Source organism: Saccopteryx bilineata, chromosome 12 (assembly GCF_036850765.1).
Source record: "Saccopteryx bilineata isolate mSacBil1 chromosome 12, mSacBil1_pri_phased_curated, whole genome shotgun sequence".
NCBI lineage: Eukaryota > Metazoa > Chordata > Mammalia > Chiroptera > Emballonuridae > Saccopteryx > Saccopteryx bilineata.
Window position 1 is genome coordinate 977822 of NC_089501.1, and position 17386 is coordinate 995207.

Genomic DNA, 17386 nt, shown 5'->3' on the forward strand with positions numbered 1-17386 from the left:
AGCATTGTTTACAATAGCCAAGACCTGGAAACAGCCCAAGTGTCCATCAGTAGATGAGTGGATTAAAAAAGTATGGTACATATACACAATGGAATACTATGCAGCTGTGAAAAAGAAGGAAACCTTTCCTTTTGTGACAGCATGGATGGACCTAAAGATTATTATGCTAAGTGAAATAAGCCAGGCAGAGAAAGAAAAATATCATATGATCTCACTTATATGTGGAATCTAATGAACAAAGTGAACTGAGGAACGAAATAGAGGCAGAGGTGGGGTCACAGGGACCAGAGGGACAGTTGTCAGAGGGAAGGGGGATGAGGGATGGGATCAGAGAAGGTGAAGGGATTAGTGAAATTATATACACATAACACACAGATACAGATAACAGGACAGCAGATCTCAGAAGGAAGGCGGGAGGGAGTTAGGGTAAGAAGGGCAAAGGGGTGTAATGAGGGACACGAGGGTGGGTGGCGAGGGTATTATATTGAGGACACTTGAATCCATGTTAACACAATAATTAAAATTACTAAAAAAATACACAAACAATGAAGAAGACAAGAACTATGGATACAAATCAATAAAAATATTAAGAAATGAAGAAATTTAAATACATGAATTAGGTTGCTTTGGAAAATGTCAGAAAAGTTAAAAGCCAAAGAGAGCAAATTAAACTTCCAAAGTCTTTAAAAAGTAATAAAAATAAATCCAAAATAATGATCACACACTTTCATAAAACATAAAGAATGGGTTGATTGAATTTGCATGTTAGAATTGCTTTTTTTATAGGTCAACTTGTTCAAAGTGTCCCCAAACATTTGTAAGCAGGTAATAGCACAATAAATGTGTGCTAGGAAAATATAAAAAATTCTTACTTTGATGCTCTAAGAAGGAGGGGTAGTATTATTTCCTGCTTTGGTCATAGACTATATATGACCCCTAATACACTTATATTTTGTTTTTAAATTATTGATTTTAGAGAGAGAAGGAGAAAGGGTCAGTGAGAGATATAGATAGATAGATTGATAGATAGGTAGATAGATGGATAAAAAGAGGTGCATTCATTTGTTGTTTGACTTAGTTGTGAGTTCACTTGTTGCTTCCCATATGTGCTCTGACTGGGGATAGAACCTGCAATGTTAATGTTTCGGGACAACGCTCTAATTCACTAAGCTAACCAGCCAGGGCAGACGCAAAATACTCTTAAAAGACTAGATCATGCAAAAAGTTCAACAGAAGTACAAATGACAGTAAACATTCATTTTTCTGACAATATTTGCTGGTTTTGAATAGACAGGACCAATTACCACAGGAGAGGAGAGGCAGATGTCTCAGCTTAGAGATGTTACAGAAAGGACATGTTCCATATTCATAGGTTTCTGGCAATCACAACTAAACAACTTCAGAATGTACCATCTATCTGGGCCTCTATTAGTCAAGTATTTCTATGTATCTACTCTGTGCTCTTAGGGCAGTGGTCCCCAACCTTTTTTGGGCCATGGATCGGTTTAATGTCAGAAAATATTTTCACGGACCGGCCTTTAGGGTGGGACGGATAAATGTATCACGTGACCGAGACAAGCGTCAAGAGTGAGTCTTAGACGGATGTAACAGAGGGAATCTGGTCATTTTTTAAAAATAAAACATCGTTCAGACTCAAATATAAATAAAATGGAAATAATGTAAATTATCCGTGGCCCGGGAGGGTTGGGGACCACTGCTCTAGGGACATAGCAGGGGGCAAAAACACTTTCCAAATAAGAAGATAATGTCAGCTGGTGGTAAGTGCGATGGGGAAACACTAAGGCTGGATGCAGCAGGAGCAGTCTGGAAGGCCTGCTCTCTCAACGGGACTGACAGGGACAGGATCTCTGATCAGAGCAGTGAATGGGGGTGAGCCTTATAGGCAGAGAAAGGGAGGGCGTTGGGGGTGGGGGAGTGTGTGCTCACTCACAAGCAGAGCAGCAAACAAAGCAAGAGGGCTGGTCAGACAGAGGATGAGGGGAAGAGGGCAGGGGCCGAACTGTGGGGTCCGTGGGCTTACTCAAAACTGGTCCAACTAGCAAAATGAACATAAATCATAAGGGATATGCTATTTATTAAGAAACCGCTTTAATTTATGAAACAATAGCAAATAGTCACTTCCTTTTGACCACTGATCTCAGAACTGGCTGCCCTGCCTACTAATACTGACCCCAGTCAGGAAGTTGGCTGCTAATGTATCAAGAAGAACATTAATCATTTACCCACACTGACACCAGCCCAAACTCTAAACACTGTGGGGGCATTATGTTTACGAGAGACTGAAACCCAATGAAGTCACCCCAGGAGTTTGGCTAGATCACAGGTACATTTCCCAGAAGAAAAAGCAGCTTCTGAGAGGCACCCTAGCAGACAGGACCAGTTTCAACTCCACCACAAACCAACTGGCCACTGGCTGGGCCGCCAGGGCGGCCCCTGAGGCTGTGGAGGAGAGTGGGAAGGGAGGACCCCAGAGCCCCAGGGAGGGCTCTACCCCCGAAGGGTGGGAGACAGAGGGAGGTGCCCCAAAGGGGTAAGACAAAGGGGCAGGTGGGCAAGGAGGGGTTGGAGTAAGTGGATGGAAAACTGGAGAATGAAGACAAGTTCAGTTTCCTGCGACACAGCCAGGGGCCCTAGTGGACAGCAAGCCCCCCACCCCACCCCATCCCAGCCCCAGGCTGCCACCCTGCCTCCAGCACCACCCACCCTCCTCTCACAGATCCCGAGGCAGCTGAGAATTTGTGGGCCCCATGCCAAGTTCCTGGGTCAAACGTTTTCATGAAGGACTAGTGGAGGCCCATGCTATGGGCAGAATTCTGAAAAGCCCGGAGGACAAGGCTGCACAGGACAGTCTACAGTTAACATCAATTCAGGCGAAGCAGGAGCTCAACCAGCAGTTCTAATTCAGTAAAGAAGGAAAACAAACATTACTTACAAAGCACTGTGTTGACAAACTCTCCCACAATCTTGAGTTTGCCAGAGGAAATAATAAGGTCCTTGGAGAAAAAAGGTGACGAACAGTTCAACAGGTTTTCTAGAATTGCTTGTATTTTTAGAGAATAGACTTAGAAAATGAAAGCTCAAAAATAATGGAATGGATTCCTACTGACAGAATTTAAGGTGCTGTGGTCAAAGGAGGAGCCAGTTACAAGGCAAGCCCCCCCCTCCACCAAGGCCCACTCTGCTTGCTCGGGGGGGGGGGGGGCTCGTGGTGTCAGCAGGATGCGTCCTGCTTGCCTGTCATCTCTTCTCCCAGCACATGAGGGCTGGCTGTCACCAGCTGTCCATTCTGAAGCTGGTTTGTCCTCACCTCATGGTGTTAACCAGCAGACCTTCCACACAAAAGGACCGTGGGCCACTATGGCATGGAAATGCTTTCTGCACCCCCAGGACAGGCAGTGCTTGTGGGGAGGTGCCTCGGGCAGGGCCTAGAGAGAGCCCTGTCTGACGGCTGACCAACAGCACACCAGAATGAGAGGTAACACTTTTCTGACTTTAAGCCCCTGAGATTTCGGAGGTGCCCGTTAAGCACAATGGCCAGGATATCTTTTTTTTTTTGTATTTTTCTGAAGCTGGAAAAGGGGAGAGACAGTCAGACAGACTCCCGCATGCGCCCGACCGGGATCCACCCGGCACGCCCACCAGGGGGCGATGCTCTGCCCCTCTGGGGCGTCGCTCTGTTGCAACCAGAGCCACTCTAGCGCCTGGGGCAGAGGCCAAGGAGCCATCCCCAGCGCCTGGGCCATCTTTGCTCCAATGGAGCCTCGCTGCGGGAAGGGAAGAGAGAGACAGAGAGGAAGGAGAGGGGGAGAGGTGGAGAAGCAGATGGGCGCTTCTCCTGTGTGCCCTGGCCGGGAATCGAACCTGGGACTTCTGCACGCCAGGCCGACGCTCTACCACTGAGCCAACCGGCCAGGGCCCAGGATATCTTGAATGATACAGAAAAGAGCAACTGGGAAGAAATCCATTAGTAAGACACAGAAAATTCTAATGTACCCAACAAAAATGTACATATTTCAAAATTTTAAAACTACTTTTGACTTTTAGTTGAAACTAAAAAACTGTTATAGGGAAAGAAATAGGTAAGAAGAGCATTCAGGGCCTAAGAGAGCTCACGGAAGGAAAGTGAGGAGCTGGTACTTGGCGTTGCTGGGAAGCCCCCACTCACTCTTGCACCACTTTCCCCTTCTCCCCTCCTAGAATGGAGAAGGCCACGCCTCGGTGAGTGCCAGCCCCTCCCCCAGGGCCTGGGTTCCCCTGGCCTTCTCCAGGAACTCAGCTGCTGTGGTAGATCCCTTCCTGCTAGACCCAACTCATCACCATACCAGAGTAATCTGGTCTCTCCCACCTGAATACGATAGCTATGCCGCTGACTCCCATACCCCTCTACCCCTAGCAAGTTCATCTTCTCCAAAGACTGTCTATCCCAGTGCTTCTCATTTCCCTCCCCTCAGGCCTTCTCCCTGACCCTGAACTTACTGCTACAAAAGCTATGGAAGGCTGCATTTGTAAAATGTCTTGTGAAATTAAAGTTTGAATTTTTGGATTGACAGTCTTCTTAGCACAGCTGTACATGTTATTTTGCTGACAGAAAACAACAAATCTGAAAAGTACTCTGTGGGAGAGATAGAAACCACAGCTGTTAAAGGTTATAGATGTTCTGTTCACTTATCAGATTATTTTTTCTTGAAAAGTTTAAAAATAGGAGCTTTTCAGATTATAGCATTAATACAAGATTTGTGTAACTAGAAAAATTATGCAATGCACTAATGTTTGAAAGCCAAGTGAATCCCCTAATCCCTCAATCCACTCACCGCAGGAAACCAGTATTATGAACACCATGTACACGTCTCCCCTTTTTCTTAGCTGCCATCTACCTGCACAACTCACTGAAAGTGCTCCTGTCAAGATCACCAAGGGGCCCACTTTGTCAAATTCAAGAATTCCTCTTCTTTCCTTACTTGTCTAACCAAACACACCGAGTGTAGTCTGCTACGCCCGCCTGTTACTCTCTATCCTTCCTCCGTGGTTCCAGCCCACCTGGTTTTCCTGGCACCTCTCTGTGGTGCCTCAGGCTGCTTTGCTGGTGTTTCCTCCTTCCACTCCCTCCTAGATGTCCTGAGCCTTCTTCACTCTGTACATGTTCCTCCTTGTATTGTCTTTGATCTTGGATTCAACAACACACTTAAAACCCCAACTCAGATCTCTTTTGACTCTAAGACGCAAATATCCAACTCAGTATTTGACATGGCCACCTAGATGACAATTTAATAAGCAACGCAAACTTGACAATGTCCGAAACACCTTTCCTCCCAAACCCACTGCCAACAACTTGATACACGGTACCAGTGCTGAGCTCAACTTCAAAATCTCAGAGTCCTCCCTGCTGTAGCCCTGTCCTTCGCCCTGGCACATGCGGTCCCTTCATGTTCCCTGTGGATTGTCCCCTCCAGGTATATTCCAAACACACCCTTCCCCAACGTCCACTGTCTCTACTTTAGTCCAGGCCAACTTATCTCTCACTGGTCTACTGCTAAAGAGGTCTACGAGCTCTTTCTGGGTCCTACCTGCCCTTCCTTCTATTCTCCATATGGGAGAAGATGGTTTTCTAAAATCAGAACATGTCCCTTTCTATTAATAATAGTCTAGCAGCCTGCAAAGACTCTTACTACACTTGGGATTGCTAACAAGGCCCTTCCCTCTCCCACTCCCACTGCCAATCCCCTCGGCTCATCACGCCCTCGACTTCTCTCTCAGGTCCTTGCTGAGGCCAAGAGCTTTGTTCTCAGTGGGACCTTTGTTCGACATTCTGGGCTCATTTCCCTTCATTTTCACATGGTTAGGTCCTTCTTAGCCTACATTCCACTTAAATGAAAGCTCAGAGGAACTTTTGTTGACCACTCAATTCACACTCATCATTTTCTGCAACAGTCTTTTATTTCATTTGCAGCCCTTCCCCTAACTTTATTTTCATATTTATTTTCCGTTCACTTGTTTTTGCCTGCATGTCCCACAGGGCGAAGACCACATCTGTCTAGGTCACTGCTACTGTCCTAGTGTTCAGCACAGCACAATGCTTGGCCCAGAGTAAATTCTTAATAGATACACAGGTCAGATGCAGGAAGTGGTTTTCCCCATCCCACCTCTGCCTACAGATTCTGAAGGCTGACAAATTTCTGAAGGCAGGAGAGGAGAGCTGCCGGCAGTTACACACAGACTTGTAGGAAGGGTAACCATCTAGCTCTGAGTAGGGAAAGCTCCAGAAATGCCCCAACACTCCTTTGTCCTTCCTATCTCTGAGGAGTCTGAGCAATGATTCAAAGTTGGCACTTCAACCCAGTCAAACCTGCAGATTCTCAACCCAACACACTAGCCAAAGTTTATTCACATTTTTCTCTAATATTTTCCAAATATTTAAATGAGCTATATCCACAGTGAATTCTAGAGTTGAACTAGATATATCATATACAAAACATGGAAAACGTTAAGGTTCAGAGGTAGGCAGCGCACACATAATTTTTACTTGCACCCTAAATGGGTTTTCTGTTTGAGACTCAATTTCAGAATTATCCACTACCTTAATTAGAATCAGAGAGCATATTTCCTGTTTATGCAATGTTAATATTCATAACTACTCACTTACATACACATATGTACAAACAAATGCAGCTGGAGGCAAGGAGGACAGAAGGCATCATCTATAACTAAACTCAGCAGAACTGACTAGCAGATGATTTTAATCACATAAGATTTAATATGAGCTACATATATCAATACAGCAGGAATAGATGATTCACAATCCTTTCGAGACATTAACCAAGGTAAATGAAGAAGCTTTCTCTAGTGTCTTCATAAAGTCACAGTATTTTATATCAATTTCTCCAAGAAGATCCAGAACTACCCACACCTCAGGGTACTCAACTGTTGCCTGTGACCACCTGATCAGAGAAGCCAGCACTTCTCAGAGGCGGCAGCGCCATGCTTAGGAGCATCACAGAATAGCAGACTTGGGTGTGAGGGCCAGATATGCCACTGTGAGACCTGGGGCAACTTATTTAACTTCCCGCCACTGTAGGTTCTTCATCCAGAAAACGAGGACCATGACAGCCTTGATCTCAAAGAGGGTTTTTCTCTGAAGAAACGAGGCGACGCAGAGAGCCCTCTGGCGCAGAGTCGGGCACACTGTGTGCACATGCCCAGGCTACGCTTCCAAGGAACAGCTGAATACCCCCTCTCCCTGCCTTCTGCTCTAGACTGAGTCCCCAAAGGCAGGAATCAGAAGAGAAGCTTCTATACAGGAGTTGGGACTTGGTCGAATACTAAAAAATGCGTAGTTTCAGAAAATGGAGTAAGAAAAGGAGCAGTGCCTGGACGGAACACGAAGGAAGGAGAGCTGGGCAGACGAGAGCTGAGTACGGGGTCAAGGGCTCCGGTGGCGGGTGGGCCTGGATGGTGGAGGACCTGCGGGAGGACTCTGGGCAGTGAGGTGGCCCCTCTGCAGGGATGGAGGCAGGAGGGCATAAAAAGTTGGACCGAGGTTGCCCTGGCCGGGTAGCTCAGTTGGTTAGAGCATTGTCCTGATACACCGAGACTGTGGGTTCAATCCCTGGCCAGGGTTCATAAAGAATCAGTCAATGAATGCATAAATAAGTGGAACAACAAATCAATGTTTCTCTCTCTCCCCCTCCTTCCCACTCTCTCTAAAATCAACAACAACAATAATAACAAAAGAGTTGGGTAGAGGAGCTCAGACTCGACACAGACAATGACCAGAAACCCGACGGTGTCCTCTTGAGTACCGCCATGATGCCTTTTACTTCACAATATTTTACCATCATGTTTACCCCTATTGCAACATTCTAATCTGACTCTTACATTTAGTTATCCCTGAGAGCAAACAATGAGAGCTCTAGTCTACTTCTCTAAAACCAGGAGGCAAAACCATTACTGACCTAACTTCATTGGTCTGAAGAGTCTACAAACTACTCACCAGATACCTGATATAGAAACATCCTTTTAGGGGTAAGAATCTTAAGGATTTAGAGGTCTTTCAGTCTAATTTTTAATTTTTAATTTTAGAAGTGAAACAAACAAACCCCAAACCAAAAACCACTGAGCTACACAGAGTGCGAATATCTTCTGAGAACGAAAAGTGCAAGATTAACACATCTCTGGAGGTCTACATTCTAGTCTTGGCTCTGTCAATTATTAACGGTGTGACCTTTGTTTAAATACATTAATTGAGTTTTAGTTTCCTCATCTGTACAATGAGGGGGCTGAGCTAGATTAACCCCAATGTATATGCAATGGGAAGGTATGTAACTTTGTCCACAGCCCAGAACCATTTTGGCAGAAAAACAGACATCAAGGAAAAAGCCAGAGGCAGCTATGAAATCAGGGACCTGACCACCTCCCCAAAGGCTGAGTCATGCCACACTTCCATTCTAGAGAGAGGCCCCTCCCCTCACACCCTCTGCAGTTACATCAAGGAGGCTGGAACCACAGCAACAGCTGTCTAGGGCCATGAGGTAATTTTGGGAGCAGAAGTCACGTGTGATGAAGCCACAGGAGAGAAGGCACTTTGATTGTTTATACCTTGGACACCAAGACGGTCTTGACTGATTCACTCTATGCTTCTTTTATTTAAGAGGGAAACAAACATCTCTCTCTTGAAAGTCATGCTCATTCTGACACTCTTCCTGTTGTTCACAGCTGAAATCTAATCATACCTTGAAATTCGGATTCATTTTTAAAAACAAATTATTATTAAGTAGCAAAAGATAAGTGTCATCAGCACACACATTCAGAGATGATACGATGCTACTGACTCAGTTCTAAAAAGCTGGAAATGACTTCCTACTTTCTAAAATATTAGATAATGAAACATAACATTTTTTCCCCAACATAGTTTTCTCCCAAGGAGCTGGAGCTAGTTGTTAGCTTTGAGTAATCTGAAATCTACCCACTCAGTATCAGCAAAGCTGTCCAACCTGCAACTGTCATGGATCTCAAAAGCCGGGATTCTAAGACCAACGTAAACAAAATTTAAACCTATAAACTCAGTATGACCTTTAGATATCTAAATATTAAAAGAAAACTCTATACACACTAATGAGTAGGACCATCACCCGATCTCGGGCAGTTACTGCTTCTGACACTACATTTTTAAAGAATAAACCCAGACTGCCTTCTAGAAGTCAATCTAAACATTCAAAACAAATCAATACCTATTCGAACCTAACATCTTGGTAAAACAAACTGAGCCAATTCCTGTGAGGCTGAGTCCCGACCAAGTTTCCCAGAGGAGTCAGCCAATAGGGCTTCTTTACCTGGCTGACTTCCCATGCTGCTCGTCACCATGGTGGGGTTCAGCTGCTTTCCCCAGCCAGGCTCACTGCAGCTCTCTGCAGTCCCCATTCATAATTTAAACAGGATCTACTTCCTCAGGTCAAAGTTCAGAGACACTCAGGAAGGCTCAGTACAGCCTGGGCCAGCCTGAGCTGTCATCCACCTTGCCCAGGGGAAGGCCCACAGGGGGTTCAGAGTCTCCCCAGGCCTATCGTGGGGGTTGGAGGCTCAATTTTCAAGGCCACCTTTTGATTTTTACTAAAAGTGAGTCACATAATCCCAGGTTGCTGCAAAGTAATATCCTTTTTCCAAGCACAGAAAAGGATTTATGTCCAGTGATACAGAGACTACAGCAACTACAGACTCGGACCCCATAAATCATTTCTCTATTATATGATAGCAAGAAAACAAAGACTCTTATCAGTCACAGTCAGACCATCATAACAGCTGACATCTAAAGAGGAAAGACACAAACATGCACCCTCTGAATATTATGCCTGTAACCTAAATTGCCTGCATGACAAAGAGAAGTCTAAAGAAGGGCAGGAATTTCTTCATGCAAGAGTACGTCACAGCGAAGCAGGCTGAATAAATAAGTAACATGAGTCAACAACAACTGACTAAATTAAAGCAGGCTTCCAACCACAAGCATGGTGAATCCTCACAAAGTTCTTTGTTGAAAATGGCCCCCCATTCACTGTTCACTAACACAGTCTGAAGATTTCTTGAGAACACAATGTCATAGAAAACGCTGCCACTAGCTCGACAGTCAGCTCACCAAGGGATGTGAATGTATGTGCCATGTGCTCAGCACAGCAGTTAAGCAATTAATGAGTATCACACATTCTGAGAACACATTCTCTGAATGGCAAAGCCTGTATGGAGCAACACAAATCAGTTACCACCAAGGTTAGAAAAATCTTGACTAAATTAAAACATTTTTTTTTAAATTTTATTTATTCATTTTTAGAGAGGAGAGAGAGAGGGAGAGAAACAGAGAGAGAGAAGGGGGGAGGAGCTGGAAGCATCAACTCCCATATGTGCCTTGAAAAGGCACGCCCAGGGTTTCGAACCAGCGACCTCAGCATTTCCAGGTCGACGCTTTATCCACTACGCCACCACAGGTCAGGCCAAATCTTGACTAAATTAAAGAAAACAAAATGCCTACTCCTTCTACCCCCAGGCATCTTGGTAAATGCAAAGAATCATCTTTTTTTTTTTTACTTTTCTGAAGTGAGAAGCTGGGAGGCAGAGAGAGAGACTCCTGCATGCGCCCCGCCAGGATCCACCCAGCATGCCCACCAGGGGGCGATGCTCTGCCCATCTGGGGCGTTGCTCTGTTGCAACTGGAGCCATTCTAGCACCTGAGGCAGAGGCCATGGAGCCATCCTCAGCGCCCGGGCCAACTTTGCTCCAATGGAGGCTTGGCTGCAGGAAGGGGAGAGAGAGAGAGAAGCAAGAGGGGGAGGGTGGAGAAGCAGATGGGCCCTTCTCCTGTGTGGCCTGGCCGGGAATCGAACTCAGGACTTCCACACGCCAAGCCAATGCTCTACCATCGAGCCAATCGGTCAGGGCCAAGAATCATCTAATTTTAACATTTCCATTTGGCTACACAGCAAACCACCTTTGGGCTGTTATTGGTGTTTCAAGGGTATCATTGTAGGTAAACCTCAAAAGTAAAATTCCTACAAAGTGTAAGAGAATAGGAATTAAGATAAAAATCTATGGTACATATTTATAATTCTTACTACTTTTGTACTTAAGGTTTTTTTTACCATAAAATTGGCTCTTCCTTCCGAAAAATTGTCTTTTATAAAATGTGGAAACTGTCATTAATGGAGTTTATTCACAGTACACGTAGTGCATGCACTGTTCTTTTTCATGTCTATAAATTTCATTTCATTTTGAGAGGAGAAAAGGCCAATCTCTCAACTAGATGAAAATGAGATACTGAGAAACCAAAAAGTGCGTTTTCGCTACACTACCTTCCCCTTCGTCATGCCACATCCAGCCAGGCACAGACACTGCTCCTCGCATAGGAGGTCACTGCCCAGGGCCACCCTGCTGTGCAGGATCGGGAGGGCAGGGTTCCTTTCTTCTTGAATTTACTGTGAAATCATGGAACCACACCGCTACGAAAAGGCAGAGGTGGTCTCTGAACGAAGGGTGGTGGTAAAATTGTTCATGAATTCAGTGGGGAATGAGGAGCTTGGGAAGCCCCTCAGAGCCCTGCCTGGCTTCCCCTCTGCTGTGAGGACAGCCCCCTTTTCCTGGCCAGGAGGGTCTCAGACACTGCAGTGTCGACCAAAGCTTGCACCTTTCTGTCCCTCCCTGTAGTGACATCCTTGGGGTACATGACCTTTCAGATCTCTGTCTCAACTTCCCAGTCTGACTATAAATTTCCAAAATTAATTTAACTAAATTAATATAGATTTCCTGTGTCTCAAATTTCCCTATATTCCCACTGAATGTCATGTCATAAATATTTGCTGATGGACTAAACTTAACTAACATTTTCCTATTTACTTTTGTTTAAAATGAAACATATTACTGATTAACAAACATAGACAGATTTTTCAGGTAAATCACGTATTACCCAACCTGTTTAATAAATGTAATTTCTACTGTTCAATAATTCAACTTCCTTTTAAAACATGGGCACAGAGATTCTAATCAAAGTTATGTGGTCATGTCATTCACAACAAAGGAAGGAGAAAGAAAAGATTGGATGATTGTAGATCTGATAAAACTATCTAAAACTAAATTCCTAATACAGCCCAGACTGGAAGAAAAATGAACAGCCTTCCAGGATCTGATTCTCAAAATTATCTTTCTGACATAGATCCATTTTCCACCCACAGCTGCAGTCAGGGATGGAGAAAGGCTATGTAAAGAGCAACTTTGTTCTGCAACTGTCATATTTTGTCAGCAAAATATGACACCATATCCTCCCCCTGCCTCCTCAACGTGCTCTGGGTCCTGAGTCAAAGAAACTACACAAAGGACAGCTCTCTGTGGCTTATGCTTCTGTTTCTTTAACACCCCTCCCCATTCTCTTTCTTTGACTTGGTCTATCTTACCATCTACATCACCAGGTCGATGGGCACAGTCACAACCAGCATTAACTTCACTGGCCAGCCACGCAGGGTAATCCATGCTGCAGTATTTGCTTCAAAATGACCACAGTGCCTCAAAGTCTGCTTGTGCCCCAAACAGGCTGGGGATCGTCTTTTTAAACTATATACAGAATAAATATAAACACCAGGTCACATGGAATTAAAAGTGGCAATACCCTAAAGTGACTGAAAACAAAAACAGAATACGTGTTGTGTTTCAAAATGCTGTGGTGTCTATGGTACCCCATCAAAATGCTTCCCATTCATGCCCAGACCCTGCTGGAGGGCACTCCCACCATGGTGGGGGGCTGTCAGCCATCCCACTGAAAGCCTCATCAGAATGTGAGAATATCTGTCACACTCACATTTCATGTCCGAGCTCTGCAGCACATACTTGAATCTCAACCACTGCAAGATGGATAAGTGAAAAGAGTCTGTGGTGCCGTCCATTTCAAAGGTACCCTTACACAAGGAAGAACTCTATTTTAATGACTCAGTGCAGTATGTGTACAATCAATAGATATAAAATCTTCTACTGGCATTATACAAAGTCCCTACCCCACCCACAGTTACAGCTCCATTTTCTAAACCATGGAAATGAGGAGCAGTGCATTAAGATCTGTAAACAATGTATCCTGTCCAGTTACCATGTCTTTAAATATTTACCAGGAACCGTTCTCCCCCTACTGCAGCAGTACAAATACAAGGTTGTCAGTATTTGCATAGCTCAACGTCAGGGAAGTTATTGTGAAGTAGAGTTGGGCACAGAAGAATTCAGGGACTCTTCCGATGACACAGGCAACTGACACCACCCAAGCACACCCTCCCCCCGTTTAATCTGGAAATTTCAGGCTGCTCTGAACACGGCTCAGACTTTCACTCCACACAAGCACCTGCTCAACTGTAAAGTTTTATCTTTCCATTTGTAACTGAAAACTATATCAGGTGGGAACCAGTTTCTTTGTTTATTAATGTAATTTTGTCAATTATTGAGATAGAAAAAAACAGCTATTTGATAGGAGGGACAATTCGAGCCATCGTCACTGAGAAGAGTTGCTTCCTTGTAAGAAGCTGCCTCCCTGACAGCTGTCATCATTGCAGGTCCCTTTCTCTCCAGACTCCAAAGGTAACTGCATACTTGGGCAGTGTTTGGGAAGATAGAAAAGAGCATTTTGCTTTTTTTGCTATAGACCTGAAGGGTCGTGTAGTAGAGATGAGGAGACAGGGGGTTTCTTGTAGACAGCTCAGCCCGATTCTAGGGCAGCCAAGGCAGCCCCCTTGAGGGTGGGCACTGTGCCTGGCATCTGTGCCATTCCTGATGGGAGAGGCAGCGATACACCCACGTATGCACACCACGCCCCAGCCCAGCCCTGGGGATGCCCCGGCAAGGACTAGAAGTGGGCCCTGAGATGGGCAAATGTTACAGTTGATAGGAACAAATTTTCTACACATGGAGAAAAGGGAAAACAGAAAAGAATGACAGGCAAAAAGTGATTCTGAATTCTATGCAGGACGAGGCTGAATTAACAAACCATCTTACCACCAGACAGAGGCTACCTGCCCCCCCTACAGGATCTCTCTCCATGCAATGGCTCACCTTGAAAATGAAAGAGGAAACAAGCCAGAATAGATATGGAAGATAAAAATCTGTTATATCGATGGCCAACACTGATTGAAAAATACCTGATTATATGCTATGTGCCAGACACTGAGTATATATCTCATCCCATACCCTCCTATAGGAATCCCGCAAAATACATTTTACAGCTAAAAATATTCATGGCAGAAAGGTTAAAGGACTTGCCCAATGTCACCCTCTGAGTGTGTGCAGATTTCGGGGCCAACAGAGCTTCATGACAAAGGCCCTAATGCATCAACTGAGAACATTCTGATTTTATAAATACTAGTTATATAGACCAGGGATCAACAAACTTTCTCTTAGAGGACTAAATACTAAGATATTAAATACTTTAGGTTGTGTGGGCCATATGGTCTCTGCTGCACCCATCCAGCTAAAGCGCTAAAGCAGTCACAGATACTATGTACACAAATGGGGGTAAATGTTCTCCAAGAACCTGCAGGCCAGTCTGCCAACTCCTGCTACAGATCAGGGGGCTGGCAAGCTGCAGAGCTAGCCAGATCCAGCCCACCATCGGTTTTTGTTAATAAAAGATTTAATTTTTTATTCTCAGGATCTAGTACATCATGTACTATTCTAGATAGTAAAGAGTAATTCACCAAGCTAAGATAAGGGGCCCTGGTTTCACAGAAACATTCTCAGGAGCACCAGACTCTTTGTTTTAACCTTCCTTCACAAAGCACGTTCTGATTCCTAAATTCCTGATCTGCGGTCCATGTGGCCTCGCCTCCAGGTGGGAGAGCCCTGCTACACACCTCCTGCCTGACAGGTGCACTCACTCCCACTGCAAAAGGGCACACACATTCTGCTCATCGATCTGTAAGTGATTCAGTTTCCAGGAGGCTCCGTATCTTTGGGGAGCTGAACAGATAAGAATGGAGATTCTTAACCTAAAAGGATGGTGACCAGAGGCTAAGCTTGTGGTGCCATAACAATTAATTAGTTAATTCATTCATTTTCATATTTTATAGCATGCCCACTCTGTGCCAGGCAGAAATACATATGAACTTCAGACTGAAAGGACTGATTTGTAGCACTTGACTGAGTACTTCAATAGAGCAACTCTATGTTGTTATTTATGACACCACAAGGCTTGAGCTAGCACACAACCCACTTTCAAGAAAACAAACTAACATAGGCAATCTGTGTTGCTCTGATAGCTACTGAAGAAAGACGCCCCAAACAAGGGACTCACGCTTCCTGTCAAGAGCTGCAGCTATGGGAGGACCCGTAAGCTGGGGGCGGGCGGGGACCAGGCCTGGCTCAATGCACCGGAAACAGCAGGAGCTGTCTTCTGCATTACTGTGGATTACCTCCACAGCTCCCGACAAGCTGGGGTGGGAATGACCTAGCCTAAAGGTCAGACTTTCTAACTCACATATCAAGAGTAAACACACCTCCGTACCTGGATTGTCTGGTAATCAGAAGCATCGATGCCTTTCACAGTCACCTCTCGGAAGACTCTTGGCTCCAGCTCCTCTTTGGTCAGATCACAGTGATAAATGATGCCTAGAAGGAAGTGGAAGTTTTAGTTTAGTTTATAAACACACTAGACACAAGGGGGGCAAGGATCACCGAGCACAATCAGATGCCACAAGGAACAAGAGAGGAACATTTGGGAGTATTAGAAGAGGGAAAAAAACTAACTGTGGAAACTAAACATGTCTTCTCCACACCATGTCACTTGAGTACAGGTTAAAAATAAATAAATAAAAAGGAAAACTGCATGCGGGGCCATTTTATCTAAGAGCCAATTAAGATGAAAAGTCAAGATTTTCCCAAAGTCAACAGCCAGGCAGGGGTCTCTGGATGGCAATCTGGGGCTCTTGATTGCCACCTACCTGACACCCATTTTTTCAGGGACACACAGCTGGACAGCAATCAGGGACCAAAGACGATTGGGGAGCCATTTTCAAATCGCTTTTTAAATTTAATTGATATTTATCAATTAACTGGTATAAACGATCCCACAAATGGCTAAACATGCACCAAGATTTCCAACTTATTTAACCACTAACTCAGTGGTTCTCAACCTTTCTAATGCTGTGACCCCGCAACACAGTTCCTCATGTTGCGGTGACCCCAAACCAAAAAATAATTTTGGTGGCTACTTCATAACTGTAATTTTGCTACAGTTATGATTCAGAATGTAAATACCTGATATGCATTATGTGTTTTCCGATGGCTTTAGGTGACCCCACTGGGGTCGCGGCCCACAGGTTGAGAACCACTTCACTAACTAAAACTCCTTCCTGAACTTAATGCTTCTCTACTCTAACATTTAAGGACTAAAGCAGTGGTCCCCAACCTTTTTTGGGCCACAGACCGGTTTAATGTCGGAAAATACTTTCACGGACCAGCCTTTAGGGTGGGATGGATAAATGTATCACGTGACCAAGATAAGAGTCAAGAGTGAGTCTTAGATGGATGTAACAGAGGGAATCTGGTCATTAAAAAAAAATAAAACATTGTTCAGACTTAAATATATGATAAATAAAATAGAAATAATGTAAGTTATTTATTATTTCTCTGCGGGCCGGTACCAAATGGTCCACGGACTGGTATCGGTCTGCGGCATGGGAGGTTGGGAACCACTGACCTAAAGCGAAGAAACAATAATGACAAGTTCTACTGTTCGGAAACAACACTGCTGTGGTTAATGAAACAGAATGAGTCATCCAGAGTGGCTGTATGGAAACAGCCCTCCCACGTAACAGTGTAAATATATGCTGTCAAACATAGAGAAGATCGATTTCGTGACCCCCACACTTGTTGGAAAACCAGAAACCAGCCCTGGCCGGTTGGCTCAGCAGCAGAGTGTCAGCTTGGCATGTGGAAGTCCTGGGTTCAATTCCCAGTCAGGGCACTCAGAAGAAGCGCCCATCTGCTTCTCCACCCTCCCCCTTCTCCTTTCTCTCTCTCTCTCTCTCTCTCTCTCTCTTCCCCTCCTGCAGCCAAGGCTCCATTGGAGCAAAGTTGGCCCAGGCACTGAGGATGCTCCATGGTTTCCACCTCAAGCACTAGAATGGCTCTGGTTGCAAGGGAGCAATGCCCCAGATGGGCAGAGCATCGCCCCCTGTTGGGCATCCCATTCGGGTGCATATGGGAGTCTGTCTCTTTGCCTTCCCACTTCTCACTTCAGAAAAATACAAAAAAGCCCTGGCTGGATAGCTCTGTTGGTTAGAGGATCATCCTAATACACCAAAGTTGTGGGTTTGATCCCCAGTCATGGCACAAACAAGGATCAACCAATGAATGCATGAAT

At 44.8% G+C, this 17386-nt stretch overlaps 1 protein-coding gene across 1 annotated transcript in view; it reads right to left on the minus strand.

Annotated features, from left to right (window-relative positions):
* The window catches only part of PREP (prolyl endopeptidase), a 158382-nt gene that overhangs the window by 48857 nt on the left and 92139 nt on the right, over positions 1 to 17386 (minus strand). Inside the window, exon 10 of the mRNA XM_066248268.1 lies at positions 15527 to 15630. Coding sequence (XP_066104365.1) covers positions 15527 to 15630 — 104 coding nt within the window. The remainder of the gene's footprint in view (positions 1 to 15526; positions 15631 to 17386) is intronic.